Below are 20,000 nucleotides of genomic sequence, written 5' to 3'. Positions count from 1 at the left end.
GTTGTGTTGAGCTGTATTTCGAGAACAGGCGATATAACAAATTCACATTACATCATTATTATTATTATCATATCATATCATTATCATCATCATCACCGTTGTTGTTATTATTACTTTTTTAATCAAATTATCATTATTATCATTATCATTAATTGCGCATCAATAAAATGTTCCCAACAAAACAACGAAAGACCATTTCGACCTTTGAGGACTCATCATGTTTGCAATCCCTGATTCTCATCCTAGAAAAAAAGGGGGGAAAAATGACGGCGTCTTCAACACATTTTGTCACAGTCACACAGTCAGAATCTGAAACAAGTGAAAGTGAAACTAGATCTAGTGAAACGGGGGTTTCATTGCAACACTTACCAACGCAGTGTAACCGGCTTTGTCCTTTGCGTTTACGTCATCACCCCTTTGTAGATGCTTCTTTACATCGTCAATTTGACCGGACAGTGCTGCAGACCATAACCCCCGTTCAAATTCCATCTCGTCCAGTGTCTGGTGCACTGAAGACGACACAGAATGACAACCGCAGTCATGGTCGTGTTGATGGGCAGCCATTGTTTCCAACAAATGATTGGAGTGATGTACCCTGACTTTTGCTCACCCAGTGTTGAAATTATGCAAAAACAAAATAAACACTCGAATGTAAAATGTTCACAGAATTCATCCAAAATAAGGAAATGGGCACGTTATGCATTGTTTTAGTCGGAAACATCATACACAAAATACTGGGCCGGATAGGAGAATCTGAAAGCAAGACTCGTTTATAGTAACAGCTTGTGTTGTATCCCTTTGCTGCTCCTTGGCGAGAGGGGAGAAAGTTGGTCACGACCAATCGTTGGCCACGACGCTGTATGTTATTAGGCCTATGGGTTTTCGGGAACAGCGAAGTCTGATAGCATGTGACAATGGGGCGGGAATGACGGCCAGTCGGTGATTCGGAGAAATCGATAAATTCCGGCTTCGCATTTAACTGCACATGGACAGAAATCCTTGGATGTAGAAATGGCGAAGACATCCGGAAACCAGAGATTCGGACACAGGTAAAGTTACAATTTTTGTCGTCTGCTTCTATGAAGATAAAAATAGTGCAAACGGGGGTGTTTTCACCAATACTGACTGCCGGCTCTGTGTGTGTGTGCGTGTGCGTGTGCGCGCGTGTGCATGTTTTGGTACGCACACTGCACGCTGGATTCCTCTACCAATGGCTTTTCTGTTTGTTTTAGCCCCTTCGTAGCAATGTTGAGTGTGGTATGCGGTTGAAATGCACTCAACAAAAGACGCGACGGCCGTTGTTATGAAGCCGTGGAAGCGTTAGAATGCAGTCATCGCGATGTGCAACAATGGTTGCTAAAACACAGAGAAATCTGTTGTGATGAAAAGAAATACAAGGAAGTTACGGGCTCCTGTTTCAGAGCAAATATGCACAGGAAAATATTTAGTATTTCTTTTGAACCGAACCTTGGAGGGTTTGATCGCGTACGCTCCAGGCGCGTAATTGTTGGAAACAAGACACCAGTCTTTCATGAGCTTTGATCCCACCCCCTCCACTCCCCCTAACAATGGGCACTGCTGTTTTCCCCCCGTTACCTGTGCAGTATCAGTTTCGTTACTGTCATGCCGTTCACCCCCAATTCCCCACAAAGAACCTCACCAGGCTCGTCTGCCATATTGCTATTTGTTTATGGGTGGTTGTTTTTTGTCTTGTTTTTTTTCTCTTTTTTTTGTATACATTGTTGTGCAATACCTAATTGTCTTACCATGCGTGTGTGTGTGTGTGTGGTTTGTCAGGTACTGTGAGTTCTTATTTGACTTGTTTTAATGTCTTTTAAGGTGTGCATGTTCACTTTATGTTGGTCACAACTTGGAGCTAACAACAAACCTGTTACTGCACACGTTAATTTCTATGTGGATTAATAAAGTTTTTGAATTGAATTCCAGTGCCAGTATTCCAGAGCTATGTGGCAGTCAGTGTTGTAAAGAGGCCACACACTAAATGGCAATGCTGCATCGCTGCTGAACTGGGGAAAGATATGTTGAAGATTTACTTTTGTATCCATTCTGAGAATCTTTTTATTTATTTTTGTTCATTTTTATTTTTTGAAAATTAGCACAAGTTGAAAAGAGTATAAAACGCAGCAGATGTTCTCAAAATTAGCTTCTTTTTTAACATACATTGCAAAAACTCTTACTGTGCCTTCTGTGTGAAAAAAAAGTGCTTCAGGAAGGCAGTCTCCGTCCACATCATTTTAGGATTTTTTGCTATTGCACAATCTCAGCTGCAATTCATAAGAAGTTGTAGTGAATGGGTTTCAGAAAAGTATACAGGTCACTTTCCATTAGTAGTTTGCATGCTAGAATTTTCTCTTTTTTTTCCCCCTTTTTTTCCATTTTATCTTCTTTTTCTTTTTATTTATGTAATAATTACCCTCTGTGAAAACAAATCCATTGGCACATTGTTGTCACTGACTAATGAAACACTTGGCTCTGAAAGGTTTAGGAGTAGTGACATGAGGAAGGTTTAGGAGGAGTAGTGACATGAGGAAGGTTTAGGAGGAGTAGTGACATGAGGAAGTATTTCTAAGATTCTTTGTTATCACAACCCTTACTCTTCACTCACAGTCACAGTCACAATGTAAGTCACATTGTCCCACTTGAATACTGTCCAGTCCAGTGTATCATTTATTTACGTTGGTTGTCAGGCACAGTCAGACTAGAAACAGATCTTTCCAATCCACTGCATGGTACAGGCTTCAAGAAAGGTGACCACATACTGACTTAACAGCCATTCCCTGTATATGTAATTATAGTGGTCAGCCATCTCTTTGTTCTTCTCCTCCTTTCTCTCCAACAGATTCCTTTATCTGTGTCTCCCTGGTTTTTTGGGGTTTTTTTCTTTTTCTTTCTCCCTCCCCACCCTCTGCCTCCACTTTTTTTTTTCTCTTTTTTTTTCTCTCTCTCTTTTTGTGTGTGTGTGTGTGTGTGTCTGTAAACCATTCACGGTTTTCATGACAAATAAATATTATTCTGATTCTGATTCTTCACACATACAATGATACATGCACGCACACTTACACACACTCACACTCACACTCACACACACACACACACACACACACACACACACACACACACACTTACATACTTATACATGCACACACACAGAGTCACATACACACACACACACACACACACACACACACACACACACTACATACATACATACATACATGCACACACACACATCCACGCACGCACGCACACTCGCACAAACGCCTCATGCATAAACACACACGCGCATGCACACATGCAATGATTGCATTAGCATCGACATCTGTCGCTGTTACTATAGTCATTGATTATCAGGTTGATAGATTTTTCTCTTCAGTTGCAAAGAGAGATGACTGATGTCTTTAGCATTGTGTGTAATTGGTACACAATTTATTTATTTCTTTTATTTTAGTTTAACTGTAAAAAGCTTATTCAGTTTTGTGTCACTGTTATTTTTGTTTGTATTTTTTTCATTGAAATACACGAGACAAGAAGTATAAGTGAAACATATTTATAACTGTTGACAGAAAACCATAGAAATGTATAGTTATTTCATAAGATTGAGAAATGATATAAAGTCTTTAAAACTTACGATGGTTCATGATTAAAGCAAAAGCTTGTTTAAACATGACAATCTTTTGTTTTAACTATGACACATGTGGTCAGAGATTTTCAATACCAGTGCTAGTTATTCCATGTTTCAGTCACTTTGCTATGAACAGAGCTTAGCAAGATTGGATAGCTGAGGGTTACATGGTGATAGGATTTATCTGGTCAGATCGTTCAGGTCATGATAACACTTGTGTACGTTATCGTTCTGGTCAGGCGATAGAGTACTGAAAATGTCACCGGTTGGGGCAGTATCTGTGTACACGTGTTTCCTTGGTCTTGGTGTTAAGCAGTAACGTGACATGTGATCCAACTGGATAGTAGGGAAAAAATGATTCACCTTCCTTTATTTTGTGCTCTTGAATGCAGCTCTGCTTTGATCATTCTGATGACCATCACACACACTCTCTGGATTTTGAATTCTCACACACACACACACACACACACACACACGCAAACATGCACTCACTCACATGCACATGCACACACTCACCCAGACACACAAATGCACATGCATGCACATACATACACATACATACACGCACATGCACACGCGCACGCGCGCGCGCGCACACACACACACACACACACACACACACATATTCACTCACGTACACACATATACAAACACATACACACACACTCTCTCTCTCTCTCTCTCTCTCTCTCTCTCTCTCTCTCTCTCTCTCTCTCTCGCTCACACTCACTCACACACACACACACACACACACTCACACACACACACCAATAATGTATGCCTGTGTTCACAGTCACAAGTTTGTCTACATGGACTTTCCCCCAATGCATACATTTGCAAGCATCCATATTGTTGAATTTGCATGCGATGCAATGTACAACCGTGTAAAGACTGAGGCTAGAATTTACTATCCTGATACAGCCACAGGTCTGTGTATGTACGTTAGTCAGTCATGTCCGACCATCGGAACAGCAGAGGAGGCAACAGCTGTCTTAACTATCTGGGCTAGAATTTGATTATAGTGGAGAGTGTCTTGCCCAAGTTACATCCCCACCCTATATCAGTATATGACAAGAGGGATTTAGGACAGTTGTCGTTGGGATGTTCCCCAAAGGCCAGCAAGCCCCAAAGGCTGCAGCGCTAATAAGAGCCTGTACAATCTTGCCTCCTAATCCTAGTTTGAGAGTCATAGTCCTTCACCAAAGGCTAAACTGTAAATGAATTATCATTGCAGTGGAGAAGCTATTGATCTTACTGCTCTCATTTTGCTTTTGGCTCAATTGTAGGCTTATGTCAGTCTCTGATGAAAGCTGACTGCTGAGTGTTGAGGCCTGTACTTGAACATTTATGGCAGCTGTGCTTTTGGTGCAGTAATAGAAGTGAATAAAATTACGAGAACAAAAAAAAAACCTTCATGTATCACATTATCAGTTCAACAGGTGTGCCATTATTTGGTTGCATTTGGATTGTTTCTGTTCAGAAGGTCATGTGGTGCGCTTGACTGTGTGTGCATATCATTATCTGTACACATATGCTTGCTTGCGTGGGAATGTGGGCTTATATGTTCATGTGTTTGTCTGTTTATTCATTTATTTGAATATATAATTATATATATTTGATTGTTTATATACAGTATATGGAATGTGCTTTGTGTGTGTGTGTGTGTGTAGTTTGCTATTGAAAATGCTAGTCACATTTTGTGACCAACTTTCACATCAAGTGATCAACTGAGATGTGTCGACATCAAATCTAAAGGAAATTTAACCAACCTTAACATCATCTGAGGTGTGTCAATATTAATCCCAAATGTAACCAACCTTAGCATTACCTGAGGTGTATCGACATCAAACATGAATGTAATCAACCTGAGCATTTCCCTGAGTCAGTAAGTGTGTCAACATTAAACCCACATATAACCAACATTGACATCACCTGAGATGTGTCTAGTGTTAAACCCAAATGTAACCAACCCTAACATCACCTGAAGTTTGTTGACATCAAACCCAAATGAAACCAACTTCAACATCACCTGAGATATGTCAACACCAAACCCAGTACAACGATTCTCAACATCACCTGAGATGTATTGACATCAAACCCAAATGTAACCAACCTTAACATCACCTGTGATTTGTCGACATCAAACCCAAATATAACCAACATTAATATCACCTGAGGTGTGTGTCGACATCAAACCCAAATCTGGCAAATGTAACCAACCTTGACATCATCTGAAGTTTGTCGACAGCAAACCCAAATGTAATTAACATTAACATCACCTGAGGTGTATCAACATCAAGTCCAAGTATGGCAAAGGCAACCAACCTTAACATCACCTGAGGTATGTCAACATCAAACCCAAATGTAAACAACATTAACATCACCTGAGGTGTATCAACATCAAAACCCAAATGTAACCAACCTTAACATCACCTGAGGTGTGTTGACATTAAACCCAAATGTAACCAACCTTAACATCACCTGAGGTGTGTTGACATTAAACCCAAATGTAACAAACATTAACATCACCTGAGGTGTGCTGATATCAAACTCAAATGCAATTGACCTTCACAAGCACAGCAAGTGATCCAGATTTAGGATTCTCAAGAAGTGTGTGTAAGTCATTGAATCTGAACTCTTTTTTTTCTTCTTAAGATTCACAACAGCTGACGTGTCCACTGGTTCAGCTAGTACTTTGCCATCTGGTAATAAGCAAAGCAGTCAATAGCTTGTACAAGAATTGATGTAATGTCAGTTCCTTTTCTTTTGCCATCGAACAGTATCCTCCAGATGTTGCAGGGCTTATTGATCAGATAGATGCTGTGGTATGTGTGCAGTGTGTGACGGAGAGGGATACAGAGCTGAGAGTGTGAGGACGTGTGTGTCTACTGCTCCCAGTGTGAACATTACTTGTTTATGGAAATGACTTGTTTACAGAGATGGTTATACATGTTTCTTTTCTTTCTTTTCTCTGAATGAAAGCAGGTGTTGATGATCATTGGATGTTTACAGATGTCGTCTGTTGTGTTGCGCTGGTGAAAAGCTGCCCGATTGAGTTCAGAGTTTGATCTCCTGCTACTGCGCTGTGTGTTGACAACATTTACTGAAGCTGTTTTGTAGTGCAAAGGGCTTGATAAGTTGATAGCTGGTTGACACTGATGTTAGAGAAACTGATGCATCCAGAGAAATTTATACAAAACCTAATGAGATTTGTCTGATGTTATGAACGTTGCCTGTTTATCTTTATGTAACTCAGGTGGAAGGTGTATATATATATATATACAAAATAAACTTGAGTGAATTACTGTCTGCTATTTATTTTACGGATAGAGAGAAATGGCTGAAATCTGGAATGCTGAAAACAGGTGACCATCTTTTTCTGCTTAAGAAATTCTTCTTTCTTCTTTTTCTTCTTGCTCCTCCTCCTCCTCCTCCTCACACTTCTTTTTCTTATTCTTCTCCTTCTTCTTCCTCCTCCTCCTCATCCGCTACTTCCTTCTCCTCCTCCTCCTTTCTCCTCCTCCTTCCTCTCCTCCTCCTCCTCCTCTTCCTTCTACTTATCCTCCTTCTTCCTCTTCCCCTCCTCCTCTTCTATACTGTGTATTAATGGTTCTGTTTTTATGTACACACACACACACACACACACACACACGTTCACTTATGCATCCGAGTCTGAGAGTTTGCTGCACAGAAATTTCTGTCCTGGGGTACTTTATTGCACACTGAATGGGGACTGAAATTTCTTACCTGGGCATTCAAGGGGTTAATTTGATTTTTTGTTTGTTTGTTTTCTATGGCTGTGGGTTTGAGCGACCAGAGGAGTTTGACAATAAGTCGTGCAAGGAATTCATGTCCAAGACAGTACAATGATATCCATGATTAGTTTCCCCAGCAAAGTGGATGGCTGCAGGTTTGAGCGACTAGAGGTGTTTGACGAGAAGTCATACAAGGAATTCATGTCTGCCAACCTCACACATAGAAATCTGTTATGAAAAAAACAAATTAGGGCAAGACAAGACAGGACAATACAATATTATCCATGATTTGTTTTCCCCAGCAAAGTGGATGGCTACGGGTTTGGGCGACTAGAGGAGTTTGACGAGAAGTCATGCAAGGAATTCATGTCTGCCAACCTAACACATAGAAATCTGTTATGAAAAAAAAAAAAAAAAAAAATTAGGACAAGACAAGACAGGACAATACAATATTGTCTGTGATTTGTTTCCCCAGCAAAGTGGATGGCTGCAGGTTTGGGCGACTAGAGGAGATTGACGAAAAGTCGTACAAGGAATTCATGTGTAAAACAATAAAACGATATCAATTTTTTTCCCCCAGCAAAGTGGATGGCTATGGATTTGAGCGACCAGAGGAGTTTGACGAGAAGTCGTACGAGGAATTCATGTCAACCTACCTCATGGTGCTGGCCCGACGAGCAGCACGCTGGAGACCTCTGGTGGTGGGACAGGACTCCGTCCCCAAGTCCGCTAAAGGTGTGTGACAAAGCATAGTTCTCTGTCTCCTCCCACCCTCTGCACTCCCCTTGTATCCCCGCTCCCTTGTAGTATTCCGGGGGAGGGGGGGCAGGGGGGGTGCGTGTGTATTCTGTGCTTTTTTCCTGCGATTGTTCATATATCTGCAGTTTGAAGTGTCGTATTGTTGGATACCGGTTTTGTTTTCTACTTCTATGTCTTCATGTGCTCTTATGTGGTATAATGCACTGTTATGATATGTACTGTTTTATGTGAGGTGCTTAGAGCCCATCTATGGAGAGTTTACACCATATAAGTACAATATATTATTATTATTATCACCCTTTTTTTTTTCTTTCTTTTTTTTTTTGTGCCTGCAGTTTTTTGGTTTTTTTTTTTTTTAATTTGTTTTCCTGTCAAAGTGGATTTTTTGACAATTTTGCCAGGGACATTGATGCTTTTGTTGCACATGGGACCTTGGTTTATCATCTCATCTCATCCAAATGACTAGTGTCCAGACCACCACTCCAGGTCTAGTGGAGGGGAAGAAATTACTGGTGACTCTGCCGTGATTTCGAACCACTTGTTCTGCAGCTTGGCCTTAATGATGGTCCTGGATTCAGAATAGCTGGTAGACCTGTCCGTCTGCTCTTTTGTAATGCCTTCCTTTACCAGGGAGTCAGTAGTCTCCTGGGATGCTAGTGATTTGAATGAGATGATAAACCAAGGTCCTGTTTGTAAGTTAGATACGCTCAACACATGTGAGAGAACACACAGCAACAAAGGCACTGTCCCTGGCAAAATTCTGTAGAAAAATCCACTTTGACAGGAAAACAAATGTGCTTGCAGTAAGAAAGAAAAAGGGGTTGGGGGTGGGGGGAGCTGCAATGTAATAACATGCTCTCCCTGGGGAGAGCATGCCGAATTTCACACAGAGAAATATGTGACAAAATGTTATATTTACACTACACTACACTACACTACACTACAATACAATCAGTACAATACACTACAATCAGTACAGTAAGATACAGTACAATCAGTTCAATACAATACAATGCAATATAATCAATACTATACAATATGATCAGTACAATACATACAGTATGATCAGTACAGTAAAATATAGTACGATCACTACAATGCAATAAAATACAATACGATCACTACAATACGATAAGTGTGATCAGTGAAATACAATACAATATGATCGCTACAACACAATAAAATACAATACGATCACTACAACACAATACAGTCAATACAATACAGTACAGCACAACAATAAAATACAATACAACACAACTCAATACTGTACAATACAGTACAGTACAATGCAGTGTTGTGTGACTTCTTCTTCATTCGTGGGCACTGCAACTCCCATGTTCATTCGTCTGTACAGGAGTGGGTTTTAACATGTGTGACCGTTTTTACCCAGCCGTGTGGGCAGCCATGGATTACAGGATCTTTAACATGCGTATTTGATCTTCTGCTTGTGTACACACACAAAGAAGGGTTCAGACGCAAGCAGGTCTGCACATTTGTTGACCTTGGAGATCTGAAAGATCTCCACCCTTTACCCATCAGGTGCCGTTATGGAGATTTGAACCCAGGACCCTCAGATTGAGTAAGTCTGATGCTTCAACCACTCAGCTGTTGCACCCTTCGTTGTGTGACAGTGTGTGCTGGGATGAACATCACAGACTGATCAAGACCGCTGTTTTGTTTCAATGTGTGCTGGGATGAACATCACAGACTGATCAAGACCGATAATTGTTTCAATGTGTGCTGGGATGAACATCACAGACTGATCAAGACCGCTGTTTTGTTTCAATGTGTGCTGGGATGAACATCACAGACTGATCAAGACCGATAATTGTTTCAATGTGTGCTGGGATGATCATCACTGACTGATCAGGACCGCTGTTTTGTTTCAATGTGTGCTGGGATGATCATCACAGACTGATCAAGACCGCTGTTTTGTTTCAAAGTGTGCTGGGATGATCATCACAGACTGATCAAGACCGCTGTTTTGTTTCGATGTGTGCTGGGATGAACATCACAGACTGATCCAGACAGCTGTTTTGTTTCAATGTGTGCTGGGATGATCATCACAGACTGATCAAGACCAATGTTTTGTTTCAATGTGTGCTGGGATGAACATCACAGACTGATCCAGACCGCTGTTTTGTTTCAATGTGTGCTGGGATGATCATCACAGACTGATCAAGACCGATAATTGTTTCAGTGTGTGCTGGGATGATCATCACAGACTGATCCAGACCGCTGTTTTGTTTCAATGTGTGCTGGGATGATCATCACAGACTGATCAAGACAGCTGTTTTGTTTCAATGTGTGCTGGGATGATCATCACAGACTGATCAAGACCGTTGTTTTGTTTCGATGTGTGCTGGGATGAACATCACAGACTGATCAAGACCGATAATTGTTTCAATGTGTGCTGGGATGAACATCACAGACTGATCAAGACCGATAATTGTTTCAATGTGTGCTGGGATGATCATCACAGACTGATCAAGACTGCTGTTTTGTTTCAATGTGTGCTGGGATGAACATCACAGACTGATCAAGACTGCTGTTTTGTTTCAATGTGTGCTGGGATGAACATCACAGACTGATCAAGACCGATGTTTTGTTTCAATGTGTGCTGGGATGAACATCACAGACTGATCAAGACCGATGTTTTGTTTCAATGTGTGCTGGGATGAACATCACAGACTGATCAAGACCGATGTTTTGTTTCAATGTGTGCTGGGATGAACATCACAGACTGATCAGGACCGCTGTTTTGTTTCAATGTGTGCTGGGATGAACATCACAGACTGATCAAGACCGCTGTTTTGTTTCAATGTGTGCTGGGATGAACATCACAGACTGATCAGGACCGCTGTTTTGTTTCAATGTGTGCTGGGATGAACATCACAGACTGATCAAGACCGCTGTTTTGTTTCAATGTGTGCTGGGATGAACATCACAGACTGATCAGAACCGCTGTTTTGTTTCAATGTGTGTTGGGATGAACATCACAGACTGATCAGGACCGCTGTTTTGTTTCAATGTGTGCTGGGATGAACATCACAGACTGATCAGGACCGTTGTTTTGTTTCAAAGTGTGCTGGGATGAACATCACAGACTGATCAAGACCGATAATTGTTTCAATGTGTGCTGGGATGAACATCACAGACTGATCCAGACCGCTGTTTTGTTTCAATGTGTGCTGGGATGAACATCACAGACTGATCAGGACCACTGTTTTGTTTCAATGTGTGCTGGGATGATCATCACAGACTGATCAGGACCACTGTTTTGTTTCAATGTGTGCTGGGATGAACATCACAGACTGATCAAGACCGCTGTTTTGTTTCACTTTCAGTCAAGCGGTTCTGCAGGAAGGGAGTTCCCGGAGAACACAGACCACTGGTGAGATGGGAGTTTTACCTGTGTTCCATTTTCTGTGTGGTCTGTCTGTCAGCATGTCTGTGTGCATGGGAGTTTTACCTGTGTTCCATTTTCTGTGTGGTCGGTCTGTTAGCATGTCTGTGTGCATGGGAGTTTTACCTGTGTTCCATTTTCTGTGTGGTCTGTCTGTCAGCATGTCTGTGTGCATGGGAGTTTTACCTGTGTTCCATTTTGTGTGTGGTCTGTCTGTCAGCGTGTCTGTGTGCATGGGAGTTTTACCTGTGTTCCATTTTGTGTGTGGTCTGTCTGTCAGCATGTCTGTGTGCATGGGAGTTTTACCTGTGTTCCATTTTCTGTGTGGTCTGTCTCCCTGTCTGTCAGCATGTCTGTGTGCATGGGAGTTTTACCTGTGTTCCATTTTGTGTGTGGTCTGTCTGTCAGCATGTCTGTGTGCATGGGATTTTTACCTGTGTTCCATTTTGTGTGTGGTCTGTCTGTCAGCGTGTCTGTGTGCATGGGAGTTTTACCTGTGTTCCATTTTGTGTGTGGTCTGTCTGTCAGCATGTCTGTGTGCATGGGAATTTTACCTGTGTTCCATTTTCTGTCTCCCTGTCTGTCAGCATGGCTGTGTGTGTCGGTGTGCATGCATGTCATGGCCATGTACTGTTTCAACGTTGAGTTATATCAAAACGTTTCAGAGACATAGTGGATTTTGTGTAGTGGCATAGATAAGCAATGTTGTATATTTTACCTATACCTATGTCAGAAGATTCCATTGATTATAGATAAGATGTATTTTAAAAAAGCAGTATTAAGAAATTAGATAGCACTGATCGGTGCGAGGTGTGGGTGGAGGGGGGAGGGAGGGAATTAGCACTGATGGGTGCCAGGTGTGGGTGGAGAGGGGAGGGAATTAGCACTGATAGGTGTGGGTGGAGGGGGGAGGGAATTAGCACTGATAGGTGTGGGTGGAGGGGGGAGGGGTGCCAGGTGTGGGTGGGGGGAGGGAATTAGCACTGCTCGGTGCCAGGTGTGGGTGGAGGGGGGAGGGAATTAGCACTGCTCGGTGCCAGGTGTGGGTGGAGGGGGGAGGGAATTAGCACTGCTCGGTGCCAGGTGTGGGGGGAGGGAATTAGCACTGATCGGTGCCAGGTGTGGGTGAAGGGGGGAGGGAATTAGCACTGCTCGGTGCCAGGTGTGGGTGGAGGGGGGGGGAGGGAATTAGCACTGATAGGTGCCAGGTGTGGGTGGAGGGGGGAGGGGTGCCAGGTGTGGGTGGAGGGGGGAGGGAATTAACACTGCTCGGTGCCAGGTGTGGGTGGAGGGGGGAGGGAATTAGCACTGCTCGGTGCCAGGTGTGGGTGGAGAGGGGAGGGAATTAGCACTGATCAGTGCCAGGTGTGGGTGGAGGGGGGAGGGGTGCCAGGTGTGGGTGGAGGGGGGAGGGAATTAGCACTGATAGGTGTGGGTGGAGGGGGGAGGGAATTAGCACTGATTGGTGCCAGGTGTGCGTGGAGGGGGGAGGGAATTAGCACTCATAGGTGCCAGGTGTGGGTGGAGGGGGGAGGGAATTAGCACTCATAGGTGCCAGGTGTGCGTGGAGGGGGGAGGGAATTAGCACTCATAGGTGCCAGGTGTGCGTGGAGGGGGGAGGGAATTAGCACTCATAGGTGCCAGGTGTGGGTGGAGGGGGGAGGGAATTAGCACTGATTGGTGCCAGGTGTGGGTGGGGGGAGGGAATTAGCACTGCTCGGTGCCAGGTGTGGGTGGAGGGGGGAGGGAATTAGCACTGATAGGTGCCAGGTGTGGGTGGAGGGGGGAGGGAATTAGCACTGCTCGGTGCCAGGTGTGGGTGGAGGGGGGAGGGAATTAGCACTGATCGGTGCCAGGTGTGGGTGGAGGGGGGGGGAGGGAATTAGCACTGATCGGTGCCAGGTGTGGGTGGAGGGGGGGGGAGGGAATTAGCACTGATCGGTGCCAGGTGTGGGTGGAGGGGGGGGGGAGGGAATTAGCACTGATCAGTGCCAGGTGTGGGTGGAGGGGGGGAGGGAATTAGCACTGATCGGTGCCAGGTGTGGGTGGAGGGGGGAGGGGTGCCAGGTGTGGGTGGAGGGGGGAGGGAATTAGCACTGATCGGTGCCAGGTGTGCGTGGAGGGGGGAGGGAATTAGCACTGATAGGTGCCAGGTGTGGGTGGAGGGGGGAGGAGGGAATTAGCACTGATAGGTGCCAGGTGTGCGTGGAGGGGGGAGGGAATTAGCACTGATCGGTGCCAGGTGTGGGTGGAGGGGGGAGGAGGGAATTAGCACTGATAGGTGCCAGGTGTGCGTGGAGGGGGGAGGGAATTAGCACTGATAGGTGCCAGGTGTGGGTGGAGGGGGGAGGAGGGAATTAGCACTGATAGGTGCCAGGTGTGCGTGGAGGGGGGAGGGAATTAGCACTGATCGGTGCCAGGTGTGGGTGGAGGGGGGAGGGAATTAGCACTGATAGGTGCCAGGTGTGGGTGGAGGGGGGAGGGAATTAGCACTGATCGGTGCCAGGTGTGGGTGGAGGGGGGGAGGGGTGCCAGGTGTGGGGGGAGGGGGGAGGGAATTAGCACTGATAGGTGCCAGGTGTGGGTGGAGAGGGGAGGGGTCAGGATGTGTGAGGAGCCAGGTGACCCAAACACAGTGACTGAAACTGAAAACTGAAACTTATTGCACGTACCTATGAACGTGAGTGGCGTGGCGACAGGTGTGGATGGAGGTGAGCGGGGCAGGGGACAGGATGAGGGAGGAGCCTGGCCTGTTCAAACGTCTGCTGACCCAGAAACTGGATGCCACTGTCAAGGATGCCATCATGCTGGGTGAGACCGTCACACTTGGTCAGTTTTGTTTTATGATAATGATAATGATCTCCCTGCAGACAGCAGCCCAAATTTCACAAGAGAAAACTGTTGTGACCAATGTTATACATTACTATACAGTATTGTTGTTATTGATGCTTATGTAACCCCTATCTTCGATCAGAAACCAAACACTAAGCGCTTCACAAAGTCGCTTGCACAGTAATAATGGTATACAGACAAGACACTCTCCACTCTGATCAAATTCTAGCCCGGATAGTTGGGACAGCAGTTGCCTTCTCTGCTGTTCTGATGGTCATAGTCAGACATGGCTGACTATCATACATTATACAAACAAGTGAGAAATTAAAGATTGATTTTGCGTTCCCTTCTTTTATGCAGAAGTTACATCAGGGCTGTTCACATTGTTTTCTGACATCTTTGATCCCCCCACCCCCCCACCCCCCCACACCACCCCCAGCAGAGGTCAAAGGTTGATGAAGCGTTGTGCGTGCATGTGATTACAGACCTGAACCGGACCTTCCCAGAGAACATTTACTTTGCCAACATCCAGGATCCAGCAGGACTACAGAAGCCCCTGAAACATGTGCTGTCTGCTTTCGCCCTCCACAACCCTCACATTGGATACTGCCAGGTCAGTACCACTGTCTGATATCCACTCATGATGTGTGAGTGTGTGTGTTAAGTGGAGTGGTGGCCTACAGGTAACGCGTCCGCCTAGGAAGCGAGAGAATCTGAGCGCGCTGGTTCGAATCACGGCTCAGCCGCCGATATTTTCTCCCCCTCCATTAGACCTTGAGTGGTGGTCTGGACGCTAGTCATTCGGATGAGACGATAAACTGAGGTCCCATGTGCAGCATGCGCTTAGCGCACGTAAAAGAACCCACGGCAACAAAAGGGTTGTTCCTGGCAAAATTCTGTAGAAAAATCCACTTTGACAGGAAAAACAAATGAAACTGCACGCAGGAAAAAATACAAAAAAATGGGTGGCGCTGTAGTGTAGCGACAAGCTCTCCCTGGGGAGAGCAGCCCGAATTTCACACAGAGAAATCTGTTGTGATAAAAAGGAATACAAATACAAATATCCACTCATGATGTATGTGTGTGTGTGTTGATGATATGGATACTTATGTAGTGCCTGTTCTCGGATGGAGACCGAGCTGTAAGAGCTTTACAAACACGAAGTCATTTTCACAATAGGTTGCCTTTCTGGGTTGAGCCGACTGACAGCTGCCATTGGGCGCTCATTGTTCTTTTCCTGTGTCATTCAGTCAGATTTCAGTCATGCACACTTACACAGACATGTAAAATATGTGTATGTCCATTTTGCTTATTTACCCAGCCATGTAGGCAGCAATAGACTATTTTCAGGGATATGCATGCTGGGTATGTTCTTGTTTCCATAACCCACCGAACGCTGACAATGAATTACAGGATCTTTGATGTGCATATTTGATCTTCTGTGTGAGTGTACACATGAAGAGGGTTCAGGCACTAGCAGGTCTGCACATCTATTGACCTGGGAGATAGGAAAAAAATTTATATCCATCCTTTACCCGCCAGGCGCCGTTACTGAGATTTGAACCTGGGACCCTCAGATTGAAAGTCCAACGCTTTAACCACTTGGCTATTGTGCCCTGTGTGTATATCTGCAGGTAGCAGTGGTCTTCAGTTTAACTAAGTCTTTTACTTCAAGTGATATAAGACAAAAAATGGTAATAATACTACAGGAGTTTGGGGAGAAGGGAGGGGGACAGGAGGTGAATGGTGAAGGATAGTTAAAGAAGATATGCACGTAAACTCACTCAGATGTGTGTGGGTGTGTATTTGCAGGTATGTGTGTTTGTCTGTAGGTAATAACTATGTTTGGGTGTGTATTTGCAGGCACGTGTGTTTGTCTCTAGGTAATAACTATGTAACTCTGTGTGTGTGTGTGTGTGTGTGTGTGTGTGTGTGTGTGTGTGTGTGTGTATCTGTTGGTATATGTGTTTGTATGGGTGTGTACAATGATAATAATGATAACAATTATTATTTTTTATCATGGACATTAGCACTTTTTTCCCCCAGAAATACTGCTCAAAGCACTTTACACTACATTCTCACTTTGCCTCTGAAGTTGCACCATTAACTGTTCTTAGGCATGAAAGCTTTGTTTCTACAGCCATTCATTGGTCTTACATTGTTTTAAATCATGAAGGTTTTGCCTGTGTAGCTTCATCACTGATTTTTTGCATTGTGTTGGCAGGGGTTGAATTTTGTGGCTGGAATGATGCTCCTGATTCTGCGCAGTGAGGAGAAAACCTTCTGGCTGCTTGACACCCTCACACGCCAACTGCTGCCTGGTAGGTCAAGGTCATAGGTGTGTTACTTGATCTTAGGTCAAGGTCATGTCTGGGTTACTCAGGTCAAGGTCATGTCTGCTACTCAGCCTCAGGTCAAGGTCATGTCTGAGTTACTCAGGCCAAGGTCATGTTTGCTGCTCAGCCTTATGCCAAGGTCATGTTTGGATTACTCAGCCTTAGGTCAAGGTCATGTCTGAGTTACTCAGATCAAGGTCATGTCTGATCACTCAGCCTTCAGTCAAGGTCATGTCAAAGTTACTCAGCCTGAGGTCAAGGTCATGTCAGAGTTACTTGACCTTTGATCTTTTACAGTACGGTGTAGTGAGTGTTTTTCTTTCTGTTTTCATGGTGGTGTGTGGATGTGTTTGTTACATGTGTGCTTTATTATAATCATATGTGTTTATCACCGTGTGTCTTTGGAAATATGTTGTTTTTGTTTGCTTTTCATTCTGGAAACTTTTAAAACAAGTTACAGTCTTTCTCAAGACTCTCAACTGATGCTTCTGTTGTCCTTTGTGTTCACGACAGATGCATGTATTCCTCCTACATGTTTTCTGTTCTCTACATGTTTTCAATGCAAGTTGTGTAGCCTTGTGTTTTAAGCATACGTTGATCTGTTTGCAATGAGTGTTGCGTTTAAGTACATAAATACATAATCAAGAAGACACTTCTCATTCTACTCCAGGTATGAGTTAACTTGTACCATGATTACTTCCCCTGTTGACTAGGTACGAATATTCTCGTGCCAGCACACTATTCTGATTTCGTTCATTCTTGTGTGGTTCAGTTCACATTCTAAACTGAACCATTTATGGATTCCGGAAGCATGAAAATGAAGCTTTGTTTGACTGATTTAATCAACAATACTCCATCGATTTCCGCTGTTTAGTGAACCATCCTGTTTTTATCTGCAGTGATGTAGTACAGGGTCCAGGGGAGTCATAGCTGGTATGTAGCTGTGGATAGAATGAGTTAACTCTCTCCATACGAACGGCGAAAGAGACGACGTTAACAGCGTTTCACCCCAATTACCATCATCAAAATATTGCAAGCGGAAGGCTCTTATACTGAAGACGTGAATGTTGACAAAGAATACCACAATTCTGACAACGGAAGCTAAAGGTTGGGTCATTCAGACACCCACTGGACATCTGAAGGGTCTGTGTAGAGGAGAAGAGAGGACTGGCCGTACTGAGTGAGTTAACCCCAAAGTGTATGCATAACTAAATGTGGTCTTTCCTTTGCAGATTTTTATGCCGCAGACATGGTGGCAGTGAAAGCTGAACAGGAACTGCTGGGAGACATAATCAAGTCAGTGCCAGTAGTGGCCTGTATGTCAGACATACTTGTCATTAGAGACATAATCAAGTCAGTGACAGTAATGGCCTGTATGTCAGACATACTTGTCATTAGAGACATAATCAAGTCAGTGACAGTAATGGCCTGTATGTCAGACATACTTGTCATTAGAGACATAATCAAGTCAGTGCCAGTAGTGGCCTGTATGTCAGACATACTTGTCATTAGAGACATAATCAAGTCAGTGCCAGTAGTGGCCTGTATGTCAGACATACTTGTCATTAGAGACATAATCAAGTCAGTGACAGTAGTGGCCTGTATGTCAGACATACTTGTCATTAGAGACATAATCAAGTCAGTGACAGTAGTGGCCTGTATGTCAGACATACTTGTCATTAGAGACATAATCAAGTCAGTGACAGTAATGGCCTGCATGTCAGACATGTCATTAGAGACATAATCAAGTCAGTGACAGTAATGGCCTGTATGTCAGACATACTTGTCATTAGAGACATAATCAAGTCAGTGACAGTAATGGCCTGTATGTCAGACATACTTGTCATTAGAGACATAATCAAGTCAGTGACAGTAATGGCCTGTATGTCAGACATACTTGTCATTAGAGACATAAAGTCAGTGACAGTAATGGCCTATATGTAAGACGTGTGTACCTGGCTGATGCTCAGGTGTGTTGAAAGGTGTGTGTACCTGTATAATGTTGAGGTGTGTTGAAAGGTGAGTGTGTACCTGTATGATGTTCAGGTGTGTTGAAAGGAGTGTGTACCTGGCTGATGTTCAGGTGTGTTGAGATGAGTGTGTACCTGTATGATGTTCAGGTGTGTTGAAAGGTGAGTGTGTACCTGTACGATGTTCAGGTGTGTTGAAAGAAGTGTGTACCTGGTTGATGTTCAGGTGTGTTGAAAGAAGTGTGTACCTGTGTGATGTTCAGGTGTGTTGAAAGGCGAGTGTGTACCTGGCTGATGTTCAGGTGTGTTGAAAGGAGTGTGTACCTGTACGATGTTCAGGTGTGTTGAAAGGAGTGTGTACCTGGCTGATGTTCAGGTGTGTTGAAAGGATTGTGTACCTGGCTGATGTTCAGGTGTGTTGAAAGGAGTGTGTACCTGTATGATGTTCAGGTGTGTTGAAAGGAGTGTGTACCTGTATGATGTTCAGGTGTGTTGAAAGGTGTGTGTGTACCTGGCTGATGCTCAGGTGTGTTGAAAGGAGTGTGTACCTGGTTGATGTTCAGGTGTAATGAAAGGAGTGTGTACCTGGTTGATGTTCAGGTGTTTTGAAAGGAGTGTGTACCTGGTTGATGTTCAGGTGTGTTAAAAGGAGTGTGTACCTGGCTGATGTTCAGGTGTGTTGAAAGGTGAGTGTGTACCTGGTTGATGTTCAGGAGTGTTGAAAGGAGTGTGTACCTGGCTGATGTTCAGGTGTGTTGAAATGAGTGTGTACCTGTATGATGTTCAGGTGTGTTGAAAGGTGAGTGTGTACCTGTACGATGTTCAGGTGTAATGAAAGGAGTGTGTACCAGTACGATGTTCGGGTGTGTGGAAAGGAGTGTGTACCTGTACGATGTTCAGGTGGAAGTTACCCAGTCTGTACGCCCATCTGGAACAGCAGGAACTGCACTGGAGTCTGGTGGGGATGAAGTGGTTCATCTGTCTGTTTGCTGACGTCCTACCTGTGGAGGTGAGTGTCTTCATATAAGTTTTGTTTGTTTGTTGTTGTGTGTGTGTGTGTGTATGGTTCATCTTTGTCTTTGCTGATGTCCTACCTATACAGATGTGTGTATGTGTGTATCTTCATGTTTTTTGTTGTTGTTGTTTGCAGACAAACAAAACATATGCCGATGCTCACATCTGCACATAGAACATCAGTGGAGGCAAAGACTTGTCATTGCTGTATTAAAAGTATGTACGAGGATGTTAAAGCTAAAATAAAATGGGGTACTAAATTTAGTGAGCATGTTAGATCTA

At 43.9% G+C, this 20,000-nt stretch overlaps 2 protein-coding genes across 2 annotated transcripts in view; one reads left to right on the top strand and one right to left on the bottom strand.

Annotated features, from left to right (window-relative positions):
- LOC143275293 (putative palmitoyltransferase ZDHHC13) overlaps positions 1-749 on the bottom strand; it is a 6,336-nt gene extending 5,587 nt beyond the window's left edge. Inside the window, exon 1 of the mRNA XM_076579283.1 lies at positions 370-749. Within this exon, the coding sequence (XP_076435398.1) occupies positions 370-564 (195 nt within the window). The 5' untranslated portion in view covers positions 565-749. The remainder of the gene's footprint in view (positions 1-369) is intronic.
- A 180-nt stretch (positions 750-929) lies between these two features.
- The window catches only part of LOC143275297 (growth hormone-regulated TBC protein 1-like), a 23,290-nt gene continuing 4,219 nt past the window's right edge, over positions 930-20,000 (top strand). The window contains exons 1-8 of the mRNA XM_076579287.1: positions 930-1,049; positions 7,979-8,133; positions 11,508-11,554; positions 14,266-14,377; positions 14,884-15,011; positions 16,623-16,719; positions 17,967-18,030; positions 19,605-19,713. Coding sequence (XP_076435402.1) covers positions 1,012-1,049; positions 7,979-8,133; positions 11,508-11,554; positions 14,266-14,377; positions 14,884-15,011; positions 16,623-16,719; positions 17,967-18,030; positions 19,605-19,713 — 750 coding nt within the window. The 5' untranslated portion in view covers positions 930-1,011. The remainder of the gene's footprint in view (positions 1,050-7,978; positions 8,134-11,507; positions 11,555-14,265; positions 14,378-14,883; positions 15,012-16,622; positions 16,720-17,966; positions 18,031-19,604; positions 19,714-20,000) is intronic.

This window comes from Babylonia areolata, chromosome 30 (genome assembly GCF_041734735.1).
Source record: "Babylonia areolata isolate BAREFJ2019XMU chromosome 30, ASM4173473v1, whole genome shotgun sequence".
Lineage (NCBI taxonomy): Eukaryota > Metazoa > Mollusca > Gastropoda > Neogastropoda > Buccinidae > Babylonia > Babylonia areolata.
The sequence above is the reverse complement of the archived record's forward strand: the minus strand, read 5'-3'. Positions and strand labels throughout refer to the sequence as shown.